We start from the raw sequence: 14,038 nt of genomic DNA, 5'->3' as shown, positions 1-14,038 counted from the left end.
GCGGTTCTATAGTAGTTGGTAGTAATGTGCCCTCCTCTCTCTCTATACTTGTCTATCACAAACGGTTCTAGGTACTGAAGTGTACGTGTTCGGCGCATTGCATTTCGTGGTCGTAATTGACGCGCGGCGTCGCGACGCTCCGGCTTTTATCAGCGGATAACCGGCGTTATTAATAATTGCATAACAGAGGGGGAGTTTCGTGGAAAGCCGTTTGAATAATAGACGCGCAACACGGATAAGCTCGTAGACAACTTCGGTCGGCGTACACGTCCGACCCCTTGATTATTTAATACCCTAATGATACATTAATTGATACGCCCTCACGGTCCATCGAACGTTGTCTGCTTTTTTACACTCTCTTCTTGTTGTTGCTGCTGCTGCTGTTGCTAGTTGTTTATTAATTGATGCAAATTAAGTTGCCTATATCGTGTTAAATTTCCATTACAAAAAAAGGCTAAATTATTAACTTATCTTAGTTTTTTTTAGAGTTTTCAATTAATTATAAGGTAATCGCAATAAGGGTTAAGAAGTAATTAAAAAGTAGAATATTAATTAATTTTTATTTTGGTTAAAATTACGATAAATATTGTTCAATACTACAAAGTACAAAAATCATGATAGGATTAAGTCTTGGGTAGTCAATGGATGGAATGAAGCAGCGCGGTCAGGATTAGGATTAGGGTTAGTTGAATCGAATGGGTCAGGGCGGTGGATGAAGAGGGGACGACTTCGTCCAAGGATAAGCGTGCGCTCAAGCGTTGCGTGATCGGAATCTGAACGGTCTCCTCGGGGAGCCTTCTTCGCGCTATGATCTCCTTGTAGCTCTTCGCCGAGAGCTTCGGACTTCTCGTCCTCTCAGGACTCTCGAAGTCGACGCTGTACAAACCGAATCGATTCCTGCAAATGCATAACGCGCGATTAACAACAACAAAAAATAAATAAAGCATCTGCTGCGAACTCACGTATATCCGTCGGACCACTCGAAGTTATCGATGAGACTCCAAGCCGTGTATCCAATAACGTTCACGTCTTCCTCGTTCATCGCCTCGAGCATCGCGTTCAAATACAACTACAAATGGAAATTAGTTGAACGTTTCATAATTATCCTTTCTCTTTTACCTCGTAGAATTTCACTCTGTTGTAATCCTCGTTTCCACCTTTATCGGAAATACCGTTCTCCGTGATGATGATCGTTGGGTTTTCGTAGGTTCTCTTCACCCATGTTAGAGTATCTTTGAAGGCCCACGGAACGACCTTGAGCCACCACGAAGCTGCGGTTTCCCACTCCGGCTGGAACTTGTAGCTCGCTTGAATATCCACGTCCATCGAGATTTCGTCTGTGGAATTTTCGAATTCCACGTGCGAAGCTTCTATAGCCGAATACATGTTCAATCCTAAGAAATCGGCGCTTCCCTTGATCTCATCCAATTCCTCCTTGCTGAAGGTCGGTAGACGCGATTGTTTGAAACCTTCGAAAGAGCTTCTCCTACCTACGAATTTCTTCATCACCTCCGGGTAATCGCCGCTTCCGAAAATCGGATTAGCGAACCAACCGAACTATATAAATCAAAGAAATTAATTTTTTCAAAAATCCACTTATTTTTGTTGAAGAATTACGTTGAATTGTAGACTTCTTTCTGCGGCTTCCTTATCCAATTCGCTGTCTGTGGCTGGGACCATCCAAAACATCATATCCAAAGATATACCCATTTTGCCTAGAATATAACAAATTTGATAATTGATTTTGTAAAGTAGATTTTTAACTGACCTTCTGGACTACGCCTGAACTCTTCATCGTACATCTTGTAGACTTGACCGTGGCTCTTCAGAATGGTGTGAGCGCACTCGTAGATCCCTACAGCTTTAGAGTCTACAGCTGGAGCCAGAAGTGGTCCACCGTACGCGAAGCGGCACACGTTTTTCGGCTCGTTAAAAGTTATCCAATATTTCACGCGATCCCCGTACAGCTGCAGCAGCAGCCTCGCGTAATCGTAGAAGTAGTCCTGCAACTTGGGATTAGCCCAGCCGCCTGCAAATTAATTCGCTTAGTTTTGTAGCTGCGGTTTTAATGTAACTGTGTGTGCGAAGAGGAGGGAACGAGGAAGGGTTTAGATTTGGAGGTCGCACCTAAATCCTGCAAGGGCTGCGGCAAATCCCAATGGAACATCGTCACCATCGGCTCGATCCCTTTCGACAGGAGCTCATCGATCAGTTTGCTGTAGTAGTCCGATCCGTCCCGGTTGACCTTGCTAATGAAGCCGGTCGGTAAAAGTCTGCTCCAGGATATCGAAAACCTGTAGAAATCCACTCCCAACTCCTTGCACAAAGCAACATCTTCCTTGTATTTGTGGTAAGAGTCGCAGGCTATGTCGCCGGTGCTTCCGTCCACTATCTTCTCGGGATGCGTGTGCGTGTAGCGATCCCAAACGTTCTCACCTTTACCTAATTACCAAAAATATATATTTATATTTTCACCTACATTTCTTCTATTATTCTTCTCACCGTTCAAATTCCAAGCGCCTTCCACCTGGTACGACGCCGTCGCGACGCCAAACTTGAAGTCATCCGGGAAAGTGTAATTGCTCAGCGGCTCACCTCTCGAGTTGCTACAATAATATTGGGTTAATTCGTAACTGCAAAAAGAGCGCACGTCGCAAAGTGAAATAAAATCTAGTATGAAAACTGTTTGAAAGAACACAAAAACGGACAATCTACACTTAAATTATACACAATATATCTGTTAATTACTTATTGAAACAATAGATATAGAAATCAAACGTTTATAATCATGAAACCATAATGAAACCAGACTAATTGAGTTATAGAAACTAATCCATATGTAAATTATAATATTTTTTAAGGACTTTAATAAGTCCAAAGCGTTTCCGTTTGTTGCATATCTATTTGTAATTAGTTGCAGTTATAATTAGAAAAATAATTAACAAAAAATATGCAATTTGCGAGTTTCAATTACCAAAAGGCAAATAATTAACGAAACTTTTTAATTGCATTGTTTTTTTTCTAATTGATAGTATATGACTAGATGTATTAGCTACATTATTGACTTATCTAACAAATTGAAAATTTAGTATGTAAGTATTTTGCAAAAAAAGTTACAATTTTAAATATTTTTTTCAAATATTTTTTTTATATTCAATATTTCTTTAAAGCTATTATGTAATTAGTATTTAGATAGAAACTGCATATTTTTGTCGTACAATTGCTTTAATTTTCCATAAACTTTTCCAAAAAAAATAACAGATCAAAATTACAAAATTAGAGTAATTTTGTTCAAAATTTCAACAATTATTGAGTTCAAACTCAACAAAATTACTCATATTTTAGTTAGTTGTATTAAAATTTGGGTTCTTCATAATTTACATACATTTCTTCTTATTAATACAAAATTCAATGAACTTAATGAAATTGAAACTCTTTAAATTGATGTATAAAATTAATATTTTTTTGTTTCTTCCAAATTTCTAATGAAAATTTTCATTTTTTTTAATGGATGAAATCGAGAGGTCGAAAACAAATTGTAGAAACTATAGAAATATTAAGACTCTATTTATAGAGAAAATTATAAATTTTGAAAAAAAAATCTGCAATTTACCAATATGTATGATAATGTGATCTAATTTATGAGGTTTTTAAACCAAATTTTCTTACAAATTCAATTAGAAATTTGAAGACAACCCCTAAAGATAATTACATCACCGATCACTCGTTTGAATGCTGAATATCTCACCTTTTCAACGCTCCTACATAAAAATATGTTTTGATTTGTTACAAAATTAGAGTAATTTTGTTCAAATTCAATTATTGAGTTCAAATTCAACAAAATTACTCATATTTTAGTTAGTTGTATTAAAATTAGGTTTCTTCGTAATTTGCATACATTTCTTCTTATTAATACAAAATTTAATGAACTTAATGAAATTGATTTATAAAATTAATATTTTTTTGTTTCTTCCAATTTTCTAATGAAAATTTTCATTTTGTTTACAATTAATTTCTTGATAAAATCATTAATTTTCATTATTTATACTTTATTTTTTTACAAATTAACCATTCGTATTGTTACATTCATATTCAAATTCAACAAAATTACTCTAATTTTAGTTAGTTGTATTAAAATTTGGGTTCTTCATAATTTACATACATTTCTTCTTATTAATACAAAATTCAATGAACTTAATGAAATTGAAACTCTTTAAATTGATTTTTAAAATTAATATTTTTTTCTTTCTTCCAAATTTCTACTGAAAATTTTCATTTTTTTTACAATTAATTTCTTGATAAAATCATTAATTTTCATTATTTATACTTTATTTTTTTACAAATTAACCATTCGACCGTAATTAGTTTCCAAGTGGAGATTCACGGTATTCCAAGTATGATTGTGTGTACATTCTCTCTCTCTCTGTGATTACCTTTCGGCAATTCAATTATTCACCTGGTGAATGTTGGATGAGATTAAAGGGAGACGGAAACGGCATAGATCAAATCTATGTAGAACAGAGATAGAGAGAGCGAGATGATCGCGTTTAAATTATACATTGAAAGGAGAAGAGAAGCACGTCCCAATCCTGTCAGTCAATCAGTCGCCGAGCAATTACGTAATTACGAAACATCGATTCCTTTCGCAATTATTTTTAGATTGAATGTGTGCCACGATTCTGCTTTTGTTTCAAGGAAGAAGAAAAAAAACAATTGTCCGATGCGACAAGCGGATTTTAAATACGCCTACTATTTAATTATGCAACACCAATTTTCTTCAACAATTTGTGGATATTTTCACACTAATAAACAACTTACAACTTACCCAAAAATTGCTACGAATATAACACCTAAAACTAGCTTCATCTTAGTTTTTTTTTTGTTGTTGTAAAGAACTAAATTATTGTTTGATAATTGGCGCAGTTGTTTGATATTCGGAATGCACTGTTCGTGATACGCGAAACTCCAAATGTTTTATACACACTTTCGACTTATCTCTGCTTACGCCTTGACTCACTCACTCACTCCCGAGTCTACGAGTTTCTTCGTATTTTTTTGTGTGTGTTTGTTATCGCTATCAAATGCTTAATGAATAAAGCATATTAATTGATTGGCCCCTCCTTTGACCCCTTCACTTTCACACTTAAATATTTGCACTTAATCAGGCTGAAAGCTATTTTTCGAAATTTCGTTTATATTATTTACGTGTTTTTTTTTTCTTTTGAAAGATTTAAACTGAAACGTTTTGATTTCTTTGTACATTTAGGAATTTTTTAATTTATTTCTTAAGATTTTGACAATTTTTTTTTTAAATGAAATTTTTGTAAATATTAGAAATTAGGTGCAGAAAACTTTGAGTATTAAGTAAGGAATTTCATTGAAAGTAATGAATTTTTGAAAAAAATAGGAAATAATTGTTTATAATTTTTCAATGAAATATACATGAATTTCATTGAAAATTTAGATTTTTTTGATTAATACCAAAGTTTCATTGAAAATAATGATTTTTTTTAAATAGGAAATAATTATTTTGAACTAATTAATTTTTCAATTGGAAAGTACGAGTTTTCAATGAATTTTTGATATCTATAATTATACTAGATGTCGCTGCTAAATTATTATCAATTTTTATGACTTTAGTGCTAGAAAACAATGATTTTTTTTTTAATTTTTGTTACAATTTTTATAATTTATTTTCATTCGTTTATTTTCTACGTTAATATTTGCGCACGGTCGTTTTCCCCATTTTCCGCAAAAACAAAAATATTTGCAATATGTTTGGATTTGCGAGCCGCGCGTCCGCACTGACTGTATGCTTTTGGTTGTGTCGCAAATAGATTTGTTACGTAAATTTTCCCTGCGTTGCATTTATATACGCGTATGTATGTGTGTGTGTATATATACTATATATATACATTATAATAATAATTCAAAACTGGAACGGAAGCGGAAATGCGTCCATATTTTGGACGCTAATTGATTTTTCGCGTAAACCGCGACGGTGCAATAACATTAATACTAATGAATTTTCTGCATTTTGTCTCCTGTTGAAACAGTGAACACATACTAGTTTCCGATTGGTCCGTTACGCGTTACCATGGTTACATTTGTTTTAATGGATGAAATCGAGAGGTCGAAAACAAATTGTAGAAACTTTAGAAATATTAAGACTCTATTATTAATTTCTCGACAACCCCTAAAGATAATTACATCACCGACCACTTGTTTGAAAGCTGAATATCTCACCTTTCCAACGCGCCTACATTCATCTTTGTAGTGTCATCGAGTCGCCTGTTATAAGCTGAAGAACATTTTTTTCTCGTTTTTTATTCAGTTTTTACAGTTTTTCGTGATTTTCTCCACAACCCCTTCATGTAATTACATCATCGACCACTCGTATGCAAGGTGAATATCTCGCCTTTCCAACAAGCCTACATACATCTTAGTGCTGTCATCGAGTCGCCTGCTATGAGCTGTAGAAATTGAAAAAAAAACACATACTTAACGTTTTATACGTAACAGAGAAACCATGGTTTTCTCGTTTGTTTTTCGGTGGGTTTGGTTTTTCATGAATTTCTCGACAACCCCAAAAGATAATTACATCATCGACCACTCGTTTGAAAGCTGAATATCTCACCTTTCCAACGCGCCTACATTCATCTTTATAGTGTCATCGAGTCGCCTGTTATAAGCTGAAGAACATTTTTTTCTCGTTTTTATTCAGTTTTTACAGTTTTTCGTAATTTTCTCCACAACCCCTTCATGTAATTACATCATCTGCTACTCGTATGAAAGCTGAATATCTCGCCTTTCCAACAAACCTACATACATCTAAGTGCTATCATCGAGTCGTCTGCTATGAGCTGTAGAAATTGGAAAAGAAGTGAATGTTTATTAAAATTAAAGAAAATTTGAAAAATTTTCAATGAAAACAATAAATTTATATTTTTCGATTGAAACGTTGTAAACATTCAACATTGTTTCCATTCTAAGTAATTTCGTATTGTTTCAGTTGGAATTTCAAGCACAAAAAATTTTATTAAATATAAAACATGATGTAACAAAGTAACGAGACAAAAATAAGTTTCCCACTAGGTAAATACTATTTTCAACGAGATTAATACGTTCGTAGTAAACAGGGCACTTGAGTATTCTGAAACTGGAAAATAATATAAGTAATTTGCGTTTCTCTCGACGAAATTCCTCTTTCTTGCGCGCGGATTCATTTACGCTTTTTTCTCCTCCTCCCTCTGTCGACAAACAAATTTCCAAGAACCGGGATTACGCAAATCGAATCAACCCCGGAATCGGATAACTTTCCTCTCCTCCGCCTCCTGGGATCACCTCTTTATTTGTTTCAACGCGGGGGTGGCGTTGCGTATATTAGATTTCCAATTGATTAACATCTTCATCCCTTTCGTTGCGACACTTTTGCTTCTGTTGGGCGCGCGGGGATCTGGGTGGGTTTTTGCAGTTTATTTGATTTCCTCCACGGCTTTGATACAGATATCAAGCGGTGCGGCCACCTGTTGGACTCGATGGAGTCGCAGGCGGCTGGTTTTAAAGGGGGACTTTTCATCCCTCGCAAATACACACACTTAGAGAGAAAGAGTGAGAAAATGTATAAATATTCACGTAGGAAACGAAGCAAACAAATATCAAATCAAATTATTTTGTCGCAATTACAGTATTATTTTGAAAACTTGTGAACTAAAAGAAAGTTACTTTCAACAGTTGAAAAGTTGAAAAAAGTATTGGCAAAGTTCTTATAGCTTGTTTGATTTAATTAACGGTAAGTTTATTGAAAATATCTGAATTTGTGCTTTGGAATTCCAAATAAAAGGCAATAATATAGATTTCAATATGCGTGGAATAGAATGGAATACGTTTTCATTCGAAGTCTATTGGTTTCGCATGAAAATAAAGACGGAGAAAGAAAAAAGAAATCTTGAAATAAATTCTATTAAAACACAATTCAAAGGAAATCCTAACTTTATTAAAAGAAGAAAACGAATCCGCGATTGGCGAGAGACGAAATTTAAAGAAGCAAAAAAAATACACAAAAGTAAAAAGTAAGAGAAAGAAGTTGAGTCTCTCTCATTACATTCGTCCTTTGATCTCGAAATTAAAAAAAAAATCTTTCAGCATATTTATAATAACGTACATTATATTGAAAAAAAAACACGTAAATTTTCATTTATAATTAATAAACTTCTTTTAGATTAAGAAAAAAAATCACATTCCATATTTTTATAATTAACAGTTTTTTTTTTATAATGTATTTTGTCTTTTAAGTTACGAAAGTGTTAATCTGCAATTGTTTCTTGGAATTATCGAGTATTGTTGTTTTTCGTTTGTTTATTTTGTTTTTTTTATTTCTCGATGCGAAACAAGTGCATCTTATCGAACGTGTTTTGTTTCGCTTTTTCGTCTCGCGGAATTAAGAAGTTTTTTTTTTTTTTTTGGTGCGTTTTATATTTGTTTTATCGCCTGGGAAGTCGTAATAGTAAACAGCGTTCACTCAATCAGTTGTTTTTGAGAATGCCAAAACAAAAATATTTTCGATTTTGTTTTGTATTTCCTAGCAACGAAAACAACTTCGCAGCGTTTGTTATTTTTGTGTTATAATTTAGTGCTAATTAATGAGTTTATAGATTTATTAATTTAATTAAGAAAAAAATACAAAATTGATTCGTTTATAAGTTAATTTTTCATATTTACATAGCAACAATTAAACTAAAAATTGTTATTTATAAATTATTCTTTTCAGAATTTAATCAAAGTTTTTTTTTTAAATTAATTATTGATAACACTTTTTTCGGTCTGAATTTTGTTGTAAACAATTATGATACAATTGTTTAGTTTTGTTTTTTTCTTTGTTTACGCGATTCTCTAGTTATTGAAATTACGTTTATTGCTAAGTGAGAGAAGTTTTATAAATGTATTTTTGTACATAAAATTATCGATTTTGATAACAATAATCATTGCATTTTTTATAAATTAATAATAAATAATAATTCCATTTTTCTTTCAAATTAATTATGATAATAAAACTATTAATAGATTATAATTATTATCAGTTTGTTATATAACATAAAGTGTGCATATCTGCGATAAATCTATATTTGGAGTCAAAATCATAGACACTTTGGAATATTATTGTAATTGTCTTTTAGTTCAAGAGTTAAAATAGTGATAAAACTATACACAATCAAATTTATTGATTTTAACGTTAAATTTTATAATAAAATAATCTTTTGCACTAAAATTAATAGGAAATTTAGAAAGTTATTATAATTTTTAATTTAAAACTAAAAAAAATTGTATTGCCATAAGTTGTTTATACAGTTTTGTTTTAGTTGAAGCGATAAAACATCATTTTGAGTGTGTGTACATGTATCATATATAACGTAATTGTTGATAAGAGAGTTTGTTTACCAACACGAGAAAGCACCTTGATGAGATAACCGACGACGACGGAACGAAATTTTTGCTAAATCTTTTTCCGCGAAATTTAAATACACATCATTATTATTAACACAGAAAAAAAACCGCAAATACTTTTTGTGACGTAACATCTTTTCGTTGTTTCGGCGATAAAGGAATAAAAGCAAGGTAAATATTGGTTTCTTTCATTTATCGCTAATTTTTCGTGACACAGTTCCGTTGGTTTTTTTTTTGAGGACAGAGGAAATTAAACTAGTCATCTGGGGAATCTCAAATTTTGTTTTTTGTTTTTTTTGAGGATATGTTCAATGATTTGGTTTGGAAAGATGGAAAATTGAGGTAATGTTTTGTGAAAATTAATTTGTCATCATTGCTGTACTTTTTTTAGATGTTGTGTGTTTAATGATTTAATTTAATTTAATGATTTAATGAGGAAAAGTTGTATTTGTTTTTGTTTTGGTATATTCTAAGTTGTTAGTTATAGATTATGAAAAAAATCAGGAATTGCTTTTGAAAACTCCTTAAATTTAGAAAAATCCTTTATTTTTTCATAATATTCTATATGTTTTCTTTTTTAATAGTCTATGTAATGAATCAATGGTAATGTATAGATTTTAGAAGGTTTAGTTTTGATTCAGAAAAATAGTTTTTGAAATTAGATAACGTATTAGAAATTAACTTATCAATAGAATTTGATGGTTTTTTCGTCATATTTTCTGCACTTATTGAACACTGAAATAATACTTATATATTTATAACATATATTAGCTACTAATCATACAAATTTATCTTATTGTCATTACTTTTATGATCCTAATGAGTATAATTTATTTAAATTTAATGTTTAAGAAATTGTTTGTTTAGTTTAGGATTTAGTGAAGTTTCATTCCATTGTTTTGTAAATACCATGGTAACCAATAATAAGTGATGTTTGTTTAAATATTTTCAGTAATAATTATGAAAAAACTTGAATTCTTGTAAAAATTTTCTTCTAAATTTTATGAAATTTCTTGTTTTTTTTCTTTGTTTTATAACAATTGTTCTTTAAAATACGATTTTATCAAAATTTTATGTTTTCCAGATATGTTTTGCATAAATATTTATTCATATTTTCAGTACCAATAACGAAAACTTGAATTCTTCTTAAAACTTACATGATTCAATTCAATTTCTTTCAAAATGTAATAAATTTTGTTTTTTTTAGTAATATTTCATTAGGTTTATCAATTTTTTTAAATTTATGAAACTTTGTTCCTAATTTTATGAAATTTTCATGCATTAATACAAATTTTCTAATTTCATAATCCTTAATCCTTTAGTAACCTTTAATAAGAAGTTGAGGTATGTTTTTTTAAATTTTTCTTAGTAAAAATAAAATGTATGTCTGTTATCTCAGTGTGTACTCAGCATTACAAAGTTAATGTTTATTTTGTTGTAGTGATAATAATGATGATGTTCAAAGAGTTACGAAATTGCAATTGGTATCAGAAAATAATTGTGTTGTTAGTATACAGTAAGTGCATAAAATATCGATTAAAGTTTCTTGTTAAAACAATATGATACAATTAATAGAAATTTGTAGAAAACATTTCTTTCAAAATGTATAAAACTTTGTTTTTTTTAGTAACATTTCATTAGATTTATCATTTTTTTCAAAATTTATGAAATTTTGTTCCAAACTTTATGAAATTTCAGTTTTTTAAATGTTTCATAACAATTTTTAAAAAAATCTAATTGGAAGTTTTTTTTTGAAGAGATTTTATATCAATTTATTATTGATATAAATCTCTTTGACCCTATTTCTACCCTTTTCAAGTTTATTGGCCCCCACAAATTTTGTTAGTTTTTGGGAATCGAACCAACGACCTTTCGTATCAGATTTTCATGATACAGGCGACCATAATTAGAAGTTGAGTAACGTTTCTTTAAATTTTTCTTAGAAAAACCATAGTAACCATTAGTAGTTGGTACACCTGATATGATAATGAATGTCTGTTATCATTCATAGTTTGTACTTAGTTTTTCAAAATTTATGAAACTTTGTTCCAAATTTTATGAAATTTCATTTTTTTAATGCTCCATAACAAAGTTTCTAGAAATCTAATTTCATGAAAATTAATGTTATCCTTTAGTAACCTTTAATTAGAAAAACCATGGTAACCATTAGTAATCGGTATACCTGATATGATAATGTATGTCTGTTATCATGCATAGTGTGTACTCAGCATTACATAGTTAATGTAGAAGAGAGTTACGAAATTGCAATTGGTATCTGCGGATAATTACGTTGTTAGTATAGAGTAAGTGGTATTGCATAAAGTATCGATTAAAGTTTTATTGTTGGCTGCAGTGGAAAATAAATTTCATTTCGGGTTCCCCGGGAGCAGTCGTCGGATGTAGATTTTATTTAAATTTATGTCGGTGCGAGGCGAGGTCTAAATAATGTACATTTGCCGTGCGGGGGAGGAAAAGAGGAGGAAGAGGAGGCGGCGGCGCGGAGTGCCTGCGGGTGTGTGTGTATATATATATATAGATATATTCTGCGCGCCATCTAGCCAGCAATATTGCGTTTGTTGTTGTTGTAGTGGTGGTAGTAGTAGTAGTATTTTGGAACGGGTAGGGATGTCCTTAATCCGCGGCACAGTCGATTCCTTGTCTGCCGGAATCCTGCTACACTTGCAGGAATGCTTTATGTCCTCTCCTCTCTCTCCTTCTTCCCAAACTATATACACTATATATATATACATAGGGTAGTATAAAGTATACGCCGTGTACTCGAGCAGACACTATCCTCCTGCAACTCCAATTCCTCCTCTTCATCCCCGCCGCCGCCGCCTACGATTTGAAGAGCTTTCCTGCTGACTGTGTCCCCCAGCGACTTGGACCGGTCCCCTCCATCCGTTACTCACGTGTCCGAACCCCGATGTATTTATTGCCTGCCCACCTTTCCATCCCCGTAATGTGTGTGTGTCCCTCCAACAAATTATCCTTCGACCTCCTCGCAGAAGTCGCACAACTTCCACTCTTTATTTTATTTTTTTTTTGGTTGTCCACCCTCTATTCTCATTATTTTCAATACACCATTTATTTTGGATCAATAGCAACTCCGAAAACCCTTCTCCTCACAAATCTTCGCAAGTCAACTGAAATAAACACAATTTAAATTCAATCTTTAACAAACTGCAATGAACACACAAAATCGTTAAATTTATTTCGAAAACAAAATTTTGTAGGAAATTGTAGTAAAATGCATTTATTAAAATTTCATTTCGCATTGTTTTGAAAATGTACGAATATTTTTTTTTGTGAAATAATGGAAATGAAAAAATTTAGTTTATTTTTAATGGAATAAAAATAATGCATGTTTTTCAATGTGTTTGCATAGTTTGTCGGAACATGTAATTGTTATTTTCATCGGTATTGCTGTGAATCCAACTGAAATGTCGTTTGATTTGATCATTCCCAGTTCGATAACGTATGCAAATCTCTCCGCCTCCTGGGATCCGTCGCAGTTATTACCTAATTAACCGACTGTCATCGTCACTTGTTTTGATGGCAATAAGAAAAATTTTGTTGTGTTACGAACATGCGCCGAAATTTGCTGGTTGTATGCATATATTTGAAAGCAATCAAAGTTTGCTAACTGCAAATTATGCATATTGTTTGCTTGTTTGTTAGTTACGATTTCTAAAGATTGTCTTAGTTTTCATTATGAATAGATTCGTTTTATAATCAAACTTTTGCTAATTTCTTATTGTCAACAATCAAAGTTTTTTTTTTGTTAATATTACAGATTAACTCATTTTCTTAACTTATCTTCATTTATTTTCAAATTATGACTCATTATTTTCCAAAATATTACAAAAACAAACTAGATTTCTAATATTTTTAACTTTTCAATTTAATTCTAAAATTTACAAATTTATATTTTCAGCATTGTTTTATTCTTTTTCATGCCTTAATTTCATTTTTTATATGTTTTAATTCATTACTTTCCAGTTATTACAAAATATAATCAAGATTTATAGAAAACACTTACTTTATTGAGAATTGTTCAATTTCATAGATTAATTTGAAAACTTTTACATTTACATTTTCATCATTTTTGTGATCAATTTTCTTACCTTATTTTCATTTTTCATATGTTTTAATACATTACTTTCCAGTTATTATAAAAAAGAATCAAGATTTATAGAAAACACTTACTTTATTGAGAATTGTTCAATTTAAAAGAATAATTTGAAAACTTTTACATTTACATTTTCATCATTTTGGGATCAATTTTCTTGACTTATTTTCAAATTTTCATATGTTTTAATACATTACTTTCCAGTTATTATAAAAAAAAGAATCAAGATTTACAAAAAACACTAACTTTATTGAAAATTGTTCAATTTAAAAGAATAATTTGAAAACTTTTACATTGATGAAAATGTAAATGTAAAAGTTTTCAAATTATTCTTTTAAATTGAACAATTTTCAATAAAGTTAGTGTTTTTTGTAAATCTTGATTCTTTTTTATAATAACTGGAAAGTAATGTATTAAAACATATGAAAATTTGAAAATAAGTCAAGAAAATTGATCACAAAA

At 31.1% G+C, this 14,038-nt stretch overlaps 1 protein-coding gene across 2 annotated transcripts; it reads right to left on the bottom strand.

Moving 5' to 3' along the window:
- Positions 1 to 541: 541 nt before the first annotated feature.
- On the bottom strand, positions 542 to 5,114 carry LOC108558430 (myrosinase 1-like). 2 transcript variants are annotated; one of them, XM_017915343.1, is made up of 8 exons: positions 4,826 to 5,114; positions 2,503 to 2,633; positions 2,128 to 2,442; positions 1,769 to 2,029; positions 1,618 to 1,715; positions 1,120 to 1,557; positions 963 to 1,069; positions 542 to 897 (listed from the first exon to the last, which is right to left on the bottom strand). In XM_017915343.1, the coding sequence occupies exons 1-8, from the start codon at positions 4,864 to 4,866 to the stop codon at positions 639 to 641; spliced, it is 1,650 nt and encodes a 549-aa protein (XP_017770832.1). In that variant the 5' UTR covers positions 4,867 to 5,114; the 3' UTR covers positions 542 to 638. The 2 variants fall into 2 exon arrangements, with proteins under 2 accessions (XP_017770832.1, XP_017770833.1); XM_017915344.1 differs by having other exon boundaries at positions 2,503 to 2,606; positions 4,826 to 5,112.
- Between the last annotated feature and the right edge of the window lie 8,924 nt (positions 5,115 to 14,038).

Source organism: Nicrophorus vespilloides, unplaced genomic scaffold (genome assembly GCF_001412225.1).
Source record: "Nicrophorus vespilloides isolate i.1.1-1 unplaced genomic scaffold, Nicve_v1.0, whole genome shotgun sequence".
In the NCBI taxonomy this organism is placed as follows: Eukaryota; Metazoa; Arthropoda; class Insecta; order Coleoptera; family Silphidae; genus Nicrophorus; species Nicrophorus vespilloides.
Note: the sequence above shows the minus strand (reverse complement) of the source record. Positions and strands in the feature narration are given on the sequence as shown.

Coding starts and splice junctions, on each gene's coding strand:
- LOC108558430 (XM_017915343.1), bottom strand. CDS start 4,866: ATGAAGCTAGTTTTAGGTGTTATATTCGTAGCAATTTTTGG. Junction 1,558..1,617: donor AAAGAAGTCTACAATTCAAC/GTAATTCTTCAA, acceptor TGATTTATATAG/TTCGGTTGGTTCGCTAATCC. Junction 898..962: donor GAGTGGTCCGACGGATATAC/GTGAGTTCGCAG, acceptor ATGCATTTGCAG/GAATCGATTCGGTTTGTACA.